The sequence below is a fragment of the Papilio machaon genome, chromosome 7 (assembly GCF_912999745.1).
Source record: "Papilio machaon chromosome 7, ilPapMach1.1, whole genome shotgun sequence".
In the NCBI taxonomy this organism is placed as follows: domain Eukaryota; kingdom Metazoa; phylum Arthropoda; class Insecta; order Lepidoptera; family Papilionidae; genus Papilio; species Papilio machaon.
In genome coordinates, this window is record NC_059992.1 from 8,689,181 (window position 1) to 8,698,742 (window position 9,562).

Consider the following 9,562-nt stretch of genomic DNA (forward strand, 5'->3'; position numbering starts at 1 on the left):
CTTGCAAATTCTTCGTCCCAGGCTCTAGACGCGCTCAACAAGAAAGATATTACAGAAGTCAAGTCGTACGCCAAGCCGCCGCAGAAAGTAGAAATGGTCATGGAAGCGGTCCTCATATTGTTACAGGTTACTTCTTAAATTTGTAAATAAACACGTTTAGATGAAAAGTTCATCACATAAACAAGTTACATTTTTGATCACAAATCAATTTATTTTGGTTTTCCTGCAACAGAAGGAGCCGACTTGGGCGGAGGCGAAGCGTCAGCTAGGCGACCAGTACTTCCTGGACCGGCTGCGGGATTTTGACAAAGACAACATCTCGGACAAGACGCTGAAGAAGATCGGCACCTACACCGCCAAGCCGGACTTCGAGCCGGAGATCGTGGGCACTGTGTCGCTCGCCGCCAAGTCGCTCTGCCTGTGGGTGCGCGCCATCGAGAAGTATGGCAAGGTCTACAAGTAAGACAACACATTTCAAACTAAATATATATTGTACTCGGTAGCCTTAATTGTTTTATGGATTTAGTAATCGTTTCAAAATCCTAACTTGCGCTCAACCCTCAATTTATCAACTTTTTCAAGTCAGTCTAATGATTTTAATTAATTATAGAATAGTAAAACCGAAGAAGGAGCGTCTAGAAGAAGCGTTGGAGTCGCTGCGCATGAAGCAGCAGATCCTGGCGGAGGCGCGGGCCAAGCTGCGTGAGCTGAGCGAGATGATCGCGCGCCTGCAGAAAGAATACGACGAGAAACTAGCTCAAAAGGAAGAGCTCGAAAGAAAGTCCAGGATGTTGCAGCTCAAGCTCGAGAGGGCGGAGGCGCTCATCACTGGACTGTCGGGTAAGTTTAGCGCCTCAAGGGCGTCGAAGAAGAAAACCGCAGCAAATAATGTTTTCGAAGCAGCGTGAATATACCTGTAACTCAGGTAATTGTATTCTGTTGTACCAATGCCTAATTTAGAGCTGTGTAGGTGAACGTGAGCGCTGGGAGATGACGGTAGAGCGGCTGGACAAGGAATTTGACAACCTTCCGGGCGACTGTCTCATCGCCACTGCCTTTGTCGCCTATCTCGGGCCCTTCGTCTCTGAATACCGCGAAGAGCTAATGGATGACTGGTTCCGTGAGGTAAGCCATTGGATCCTGTACCATCTTCATATCTCAACATGAATATTTCGTGGTACTACTATACGGTTTTGATTTAGCATTCGGATCTAATTTATTTTCTTTTGCAGGTATACAATGAAGCCGTACCAGTTACAATGGATCTCAGCATGAAGAATTTTCTTCTAGACGATGCTACTCTGAGAGACTGGAACTATATGGGATTACCAGGTCAGTCTTTTCTTTCACAGTCAATACGATTATGAAAAGAATATTAGGGGAATTTAGGCGACGGCTTTTTACCTGCTGATAAGATATTTTTCTTGGTTGTTTGAATGTTTTGCTCGCGTCAGATGACAACTTCAGTGCTGAGAACGGTATCATAGTACGTCGGGCGACGCGTTGGCCGCTGGCTGTCGACCCTCAGGGACAGGCACTCATCTGGATATCCAGGCTCGAGGAAAATAATGGAATTGAAGTAAGTATTGTAAGAAAATTGGGGTAATAGATTGAAGTTTACTAAAAAAAAAACTGTAAACTAAAATAGATCTACTGTGATCTTCCGTTAGCGAAAAATTTTAACTAATTAATATGATATTTTTTAACACTTTGGCACATTATTCAACGTTCATACAATTTCAATTAACGTTTCTAAATAGGTAGTCGATTTCGGTCAACCAAATTATCTGAAAGTGATGGAGAAGTGCTTGTCGGAGGGCATACCTATCCTGATACAGAACGTGGGGGAGGTGCTGGACCCCTCCATCGCACCTATACTCGACAAGGCCATCGTAAAGATTGGGTCATCAATGGTGATAAAGTTCAATGAGAAGATGGTGCCCTACAACTCCAACTTCCAGCTATACCTTACTACCAAATTAGGTTATTATTCTGTTTTGATTCATCATGACCATCTTCCATTCTTTTTTTTTTTTACATACTCTATGTTTTTTCATATAAAAGTTTTCATATTCCAAATCGATCAACGTTTTATACGTCACTCCATCTTTAATATAATATTATCATCTTTCACGCAATCCGTGGTTGAAGTCGTCTATAAGTCGTTTTGTTTGAAAAATATGGTGGCTTAGTGACGGTGTCCTGTAAATGTATATTGTACAGGCAATCCGATCTACACGCCGGAGATCTTGACTAAGACGACAATGGTGAACTTTGCGGTGAAGGAGCAGGGGCTGACGTCTCAGCTGTTAGGCATCGTAGTGCGCAAGGAACGGCCGCAACTTGAGCAGATGAAAGACACGCTTGTACTCTCCATCGCAAGGGACAAGAAAGTTCTGGTGATTACCCTGACAATATACCAGCAGTAGAAGTAGGCGGTGGATATTCCGGAAGGAGCAGAAGATGGGGTCATTGTGAAGATTACAATAATTTTACGTAATATTTGTGTGGTACGTGGTGAGGATGACGAAGCTCATATTATTAGTATGAGATGACAGGAGCGTATGTACAGGTGGATTTGGAGAACGACCTGCTGCGCATCATGTACGAGTCGCAGGTGCCGTTGCTGGAGAACGAGGAGTTGTTCCAGACGCTACAGATCTCACAGCGCACCTCGCTGCAGGTGAAGGAGGCGCTCATCACATCGCAGGTCACAGAGAAGGAGATCGATACCGCAAGAGAGGTAACTTTACAAGATTACCAAATAAAACATCTACAGTTTCTTTAGTTTTGCAGATGTTGATGGATCGCGGTACTCACTTAACTTTAAGCGACCTTTCACTGTTTGATTACGTTAATAAGACTTGTGGTCATAGGTAGTCTAAGATAAAATTATGGAAATAGCTTCGAATTTTGTAGACATCGGAAGACCGATCTTAGATTAGAATTTATGATGGGTATTCCTCTAATATTTATTGCTTATTGCTCTTATATGAGTCATGTGCATTTTCTCAGTGAACAGTAAAGTTCAGTAAGCGACTTCATTGTGAATGTCAGGGCTACGTCCCAGTGGCGGTGCGCGCGTCTGTGCTGTTCTTCGCGCTCAACGACCTGTCGCGCATCGATCCAATGTACCAGTTCTCGCTGGACGCGTACACCGACCTCTTCATGTACTCCATCGACCGCAGCCAGAAGTCCAGCGAGCTGGAGGACCGCATCAACTATCTTAATGAGTTCCACACATATGCTGTTTATAAGTAAGCTTCACGTCAGGTTTTCACTGCCATACGTATTGCCATCTTCTTCATTCTTTCTATGAAACTGGTACTGGTGCGCTTGTAAAGCCAACATTCTGTAAGTTTTGCTAGATTGCTGCTCATGAGTAAACTTCGTCCTGACATCCTCATGTATGTTGTCCTGGTTTAGTCAACAAAGACTAGATTTCTCTAAAGGATTCTATGTCCTGATGTGCATTGTGCAGGAACACATGTCGCGCGCTGTTCGAGCGGCACAAGCTGCTGCTGTCGTTCCACATGGCGTCGCGCATCCTCTTCCAGGCGGGCAAGCTCAACATGAACGAGTACCTCTACCTGCTGAAGGGTGGCATCGTTCTCGACCGCTCCGAGCAGCCCGACAACCCCACCAGTCAGTTATATACATAGTTCAACTATATCATTGAAACAGGTTTTTGTTGGTGCCATATACTTCTAAGTCGCAGAAATCTAATTAATGATCTTAACAATTTTGGTCAAGTCTTAAGATAGTGAGAAGAGAAAAAAATCAAATTTGAAAAAAAAAAAACAATTTATATCAGCACTATCATAGCACTATCTACCATTTTATGTAAACAATGATAGCAAACTCTTTCAGACTGGATCCCGGACGAGTGCTGGGACAACATAACGGAGCTGGACAAGATAGCCGGCTTCCACGGCATCATCGACAGCTTCGAGACCATGTCCAAAGAGTGGCGCGACTGGTACCTCACGCCGGAGCCCGAAACGCAGCCCCTCATCGGTGATGACCATTCAAACTTCATACACACATAAGATTAGCGAGTTATCACAAACAACGTTCAGAAGATGATGAAGTTATTAAATTACAAAATTATCAAAGAACGACATTTTGGCCACTCCTAGTCATTTATGTCCCTCATCTGAAGTACTATGACATTAACGTCAAGTGAGGATGATCAGGTGAATGGAACGAGATCTGCAGCGAGTTCCAGCGCATGTTGGTTGTGCGCGCGCTGCGTGCTGACCGCGTGGGCGCGTGCGCGGCCGCCTTCGTGCTGCGCGCGCTCGGCCCTCGATACATAGAGCCGCCGGTCCTCGATATTCGGGTACACAGATTAGTTTAGTCTCAAGTTCAGAATATTGAGTTAATGCAATACAAACTGTGTAAAAATTTGCCTACCAATTTGAATCTTAAGAAAGATCACGGTTACGCTTCTAAAAATACACTTGTATGCACAAGGCGGCGTGGGAGGAGTCGTCGTGGAAGACTTCTCTGCTGTTTGTGCTGTCGCCCGGCGTGGACCCCACATCCTCGCTTATCCAGCTCGCTATGGACGTCAAGATGTTCGACAAGTTCCAGTCGCTCAGCCTCGGACAGGGCCAGGCGCCCGCCGCTGAAAGGTAAGACGTCACTGTAGGAACTAGGCTGACACACCGAGTACGTCGTCAACAAAAGTAAGTAAACTATATGTACGACTGTCAGGATGTTGGTGCAAGGCATGGAAGAGGGCGGCTGGGTGTTCCTGGCTAACTGCCACCTGGCCTGCGAGTGGCTGGGCTCGCTGCGCGGCCTGGACAACCCCACCATACACCACCGCTTCAGGCTCTGGCTCTCCTCTATGCCCGACCCCAAGTTCCCACTCGGCATGCTGCAGAGGAGTATCAAGATGACCACGGAACCGCCACAGGTATCTTGCATTACAAAAATAATCACAAAAAGTAATGAATCATATATTCCTCTTGTTAACCGATGCATATGTTTATTACTTGATCTATAGCTTTTCATTCTGTGTATTGTAGGGTCTGAAAGGCAATCTAGTTCGTATCTTCGCAAACCTGAACGAGGATAAGTTTGACGAGGCGACCCCCAAGTACCGCAAGTTGCTGTTCTGCGTCGCCTTCTTCCACTGCACCCTCATCGCCAGGAAGCGCTTCCGTCAGCTCGGATATAACGACGTCTACAGCTTCAACGATGCCGACTTTGAAGTTAGTTTTATCATAGTTTGTTGAGATTCTGGAATTATTACAGATTTTTCTACTCGAATGACACTTAAACGGCTAGGTTTTGGTATTTTCTAGGACGCTATTGAAGTAACGTGTATTTTCTTCGATCATACTGCTACTTAAGTTCAGGGATGTTAGCTAAGGATTTCTTTAAAACTAAACATCGGGATAGGTTTCGGACAATCTGTTGGCAAATTACCTGGAGGAGTACGACGAGGTACCGTGGGCGGCGCTGCGCTACCTGCTGGCCGTCATCAACTACGGCGGCCACATCACCGACGACTGGGACAAGCGCGTGCTGCTCGCATACATCAATCAGTTCTTCTGCGAGGAGGCGCACGATGTGCCCTTCTACAGGTGAACATCATCAACAATGCTAACTGATGCGTAAACTAAAGACTGGTCTTCTGAGAAACCTGGTATATTTTTTGATTTGGGAACGTCCACTGCAAAGGTTACCACTCAAACTTACACTATAAAGAAGTACCCTCAGATCCTAGTCTCATATTATCCTCAAAGTAGCTGCAGTGATTGAGATTGTTGGTGTAAATTTGTGTAAGGTTGTCGAGTATGCCGGCGTACCACGTGCCGCGCGATGGCAGCCTGGAGTCGTACCGCGACTTCCTGGAGCTGCTGCCGACGGCGGAGCGCGCCGACTCCCTCGGCCAGCACAGCTCGGCCGACGTGGCCGCGCTCGCTCAGGTCACCAACATTCCTAACTTAACACTAAGTTTGTTCAACACATTAGTTCATTACGGTATTCATATTTGCAGGATGCTTCGATCATGTGTTCCACTTTGTTCTTGTTGACGTCATCTGGGAGTGGGGGTGCAGCAGGCGGGGAGGATCAGAAGGTGAAGTTTTCGCCTTTTTTTTAATAACACTCGCTAAGTACACTCCGTAAGTAAGTTGGTAATTGGTCCAGTGGACCTTTGGAAGGTACGTCGTGTGTGTTACAAGGTGTCGAGGTATAGGTGGACGAGCTGGCGGCGGAGATGCTGGTGCGGCTGCCGGGCAAGATCGACATGGAGACGACGGAGAAGCTGATGGGTCCCGAGATCGTTATGCCCATGTGCGTCTCGCTGCTGCAGGAAATCGGATACTACAACGTGCTCATCAATTACATTGTCTCAGGACTAAAGGTATACCGTGGTTTGAGTTGACACGCCAGACACAAGAGTGCTGTTGTTCCCGACGTGCCAAGCATATGTAGGATACTGTTACCAGATTTCTTTATGGTAAAAATATAGTTTTCTGAAATCTTCGTCTGTTTTATTTTTTATCCATATCTAGTTGTTGTGTAAAAATGTGTCTTTTGTAATATAAAGGAACTGCGGCGTGCAATAGAAGGTCTGGTGGTGATGTCCGAGATACTGGAAACAATGTACAGATGTATCTTCGAAGGAAAAGTACCAACTTTCTGGCAAAAAGGTTCGAATTATCTTGTTCTTATTATTTTTGATCCTTAGACTTCGAGGTGTTGTATCACTGGTCCATCGGTGACAGGTCGTCCGACGCTGAAGCCGCTGGGCTCGTGGTGCCGCGAGCTGTGGGCGCGCGGGGACCGGCTGGGCGCGTGGGCGGCGGCGCCCCGCTCCCCGCCGCCGCTGTGCTGGCTGCCCGCCCTGCTCGCGCCCACAGGCTTCCTCACCGCCGTCATGCAGGTACACGAGACATGCGACATTTATATCTAAGTGCAGTCTACAACAGGTTACAGCAATACATAAACGTGGCAAAAAATTAAAGTTAAAAAAGTAAACTTCCGCTAGACGACGGCGCGCGGCGAGGGCTGGCCCATCGACACGCTGTGCTGGGACTTCACCGTGCTCACCATTGAGGAGCAGAACATCATGCGAGCGCCCAGGGACGGCGGAGTCTATATCAGGTACAATTTTAATCAATTTTTAAAATTGGATTTATTCCTCTTTCTCTACAATTAGTCGCCAATATTTAAATCATCGACGACTTTTATGGTGCCACCTCTGGTTACCATGATTTAGTTGTGATATAAGTGATGATATCCAGGGGTCTATTCCTGGAGGGCGCGAGCTGGTTCAAGAAGGATGCGCACCTGCAGGACCCTCTGCCCATGCAGCTGGTTTTCCCGATGCCCCCTATACACTTTAAACCCGTCAGAGCCACGGGCAGGAGGCCTAAGAGTACGGACAATATTTGTTATTTTTGAACACTTATTAAATTCAATACTTGCTGATACTTAGCTTGATATTATCCTACAGATATCTGCTTTACTGATCATACATACTACATTTTAATTTGATAGCTTTGACATGACATTATTGCTCAAGTATTAGACATTTCAAATATCTTGTCGGCTCAAGGTCATCTGCGCGCTGCGCAATGCCCTCCCCCGGCATCCCGCTTAACATTGTGTTCTGCGCAGCGACTCACGAGAAGTTAAGAGCCGCCAAGATATTTGAAAAAACTTATAGTTCAGTGTATAAATGTGTGCAGACCGCTACACGTGTCCGTGCTACTACTACCCGCTGCGCAAGGGCGCGTTCGTGGTGGCCGTGGAGCTGGCCTCGGGCCGCGAGCACCCCGACTTCTGGGTGAAGCGCGGCGCCGCGCTGCTCTGTACACTCGCTACATAAAGCCCCCCTTCACCACGCCTAAACCTCCACCTCCTCACCTTACATGATAAGTTTGATTTATTCATATTCTTATGTTTGTATTAAGATGTTATTAAATAGATTTATAAAAATAATTTTATTTTTCAATTACACTACTATCCCAATCGCGGCAAAGTAGTTTTCAATCTTTTGTCGTAATTTTAAAATTAAATTGTATTTTTTAGATGGTTATTTTACTAAACCAAATTAATCTTAGTAATGTTGTAAATGCGAATGTTTAGATGGATGGATGGATGGATGTTTGTTCGAAGGTATCTCCGGAACGGTTCAACGGATCTGGTTGAAATTTGACATAGATACAGAACATAATCTGGAAGAACACATAGGCTACTTATAAGGTTCTTTTATTCCTCGCAAAAGGAGTATCGAGCGACAGTTAGTCGTAAGTATAAAAAAAAAAATAATCAACTCTTAAATATAGTTTATTTACAACTTAATTCTAACTTACATACTTACACTGAATCGAACTTACATAATTATTATGCAATGTACAGTAACAGAGTTACAATAATATCTTAGCACATTTATATTAGGCTTTTAAAAATTATTCCAAGACATCTTAAAAGATAACCATCTCATCTGCCGCGAGCCGCGATACATGTCTACTGTGGCCAAAAGTCAAACTTAATTATAATAGGTCACTAGCGCCTGTGAGTGTCAAAAAAGTGTCAAAAGATTCTTATCGTATTGTAGCTGTCACGTCACGGTTTATTCTTCAATGTCATTTTCTATGGCTCTATAGGTTTTACATATTTGTCTGACAGATCCAACCGCGATAGTAGCGCCTCGAGGCAGATATCCTTGTTAGACTATATCGAGGGGTGAAAGGCTATTTGATTTAAGCGACATTTTTTGCGATATTTACTTATATATATATATTAAGAATCAGAACAATTCCCTGATTCTGAATATATGTATATAATTTAATATCGCAAAAAATGTCGTTTAAAACAAATAGCCTTTCACCCTACGATATGTTAATACATATTGTATAAAAAAAAAAAATACATATTGTTGTCTCTGTTTTATAAAAGGGAGTAAAAGAAATAGCTATATTTAATGCAAGCTTCACGGCAGAAGAGTTACGGTAAGAAAGACACATTTACATTTATAAAACTAGACTTATCGTTAGTTTCCGAGACCAAAATTCCTGTAAATTCCTCAGTTTTGTCAAATATTTTGATGACGACATTCTCTATAGCAATGTTTCCCAAAGTGGGCGATAAGGGGCCAAAAAAATGGGGGGCATTGAAATTAATTAAAGTAATGAAATTGTGGTTTTTAAGTTTTAGGGCTGAATAAAAATTAGGGGACTCTGAAATATAATTGATTTTCAAAGGGGGCGGTGAAACAAATAAGTTTGACAATCACTGCTCTGTATAGAGATTTTGGTCTTAGAAAACCAGCAATTAGACAGTTGTAACAATACTGTTGTTCACCTATAAACATACTTAAGAAATTTATATGTTGTTCAGTAGGAATAATAAGGGAAACAAGTTCCTTTATTAATGTAATTATATAAACATTCATATTGTAATATTTGATTTCTATATATTCCGCAATACATTGAAATTTCTGAGAATTTTTTTAAAATTAAATATCTTGTAAATTTTGTAAAATTATCACAATTAGTAATTTTCCTTCATTTCCAGTTAAAACTAAGATTTTATA

At 43.7% G+C, this 9,562-nt stretch overlaps 1 protein-coding gene across 1 annotated transcript in view; it reads left to right on the forward strand.

Moving 5' to 3' along the window:
- The window catches only part of LOC106719507 (dynein axonemal heavy chain 2), a 31,747-nt gene extending 23,874 nt beyond the window's left edge, over positions 1-7,873 (forward strand). Inside the window, exons 56-80 of the mRNA XM_045678674.1 lie at positions 22-126; positions 233-459; positions 611-840; positions 971-1,125; positions 1,233-1,332; positions 1,455-1,579; positions 1,761-1,983; positions 2,224-2,399; positions 2,573-2,743; positions 3,058-3,257; positions 3,482-3,645; positions 3,871-4,017; positions 4,197-4,342; positions 4,477-4,637; positions 4,720-4,924; positions 5,037-5,222; positions 5,413-5,597; positions 5,801-5,942; positions 6,014-6,094; positions 6,215-6,382; positions 6,569-6,671; positions 6,747-6,904; positions 7,010-7,125; positions 7,266-7,399; positions 7,713-7,873. Of these exons, the coding sequence (XP_045534630.1) occupies positions 22-126; positions 233-459; positions 611-840; positions 971-1,125; positions 1,233-1,332; positions 1,455-1,579; positions 1,761-1,983; positions 2,224-2,399; positions 2,573-2,743; positions 3,058-3,257; positions 3,482-3,645; positions 3,871-4,017; positions 4,197-4,342; positions 4,477-4,637; positions 4,720-4,924; positions 5,037-5,222; positions 5,413-5,597; positions 5,801-5,942; positions 6,014-6,094; positions 6,215-6,382; positions 6,569-6,671; positions 6,747-6,904; positions 7,010-7,125; positions 7,266-7,399; positions 7,713-7,852 (3,948 nt within the window). The 3' untranslated portion in view covers positions 7,853-7,873. The remainder of the gene's footprint in view (positions 1-21; positions 127-232; positions 460-610; positions 841-970; positions 1,126-1,232; positions 1,333-1,454; positions 1,580-1,760; positions 1,984-2,223; positions 2,400-2,572; positions 2,744-3,057; positions 3,258-3,481; positions 3,646-3,870; positions 4,018-4,196; positions 4,343-4,476; positions 4,638-4,719; positions 4,925-5,036; positions 5,223-5,412; positions 5,598-5,800; positions 5,943-6,013; positions 6,095-6,214; positions 6,383-6,568; positions 6,672-6,746; positions 6,905-7,009; positions 7,126-7,265; positions 7,400-7,712) is intronic.
- The last annotated feature ends 1,689 nt before the right edge of the window (positions 7,874-9,562 follow it).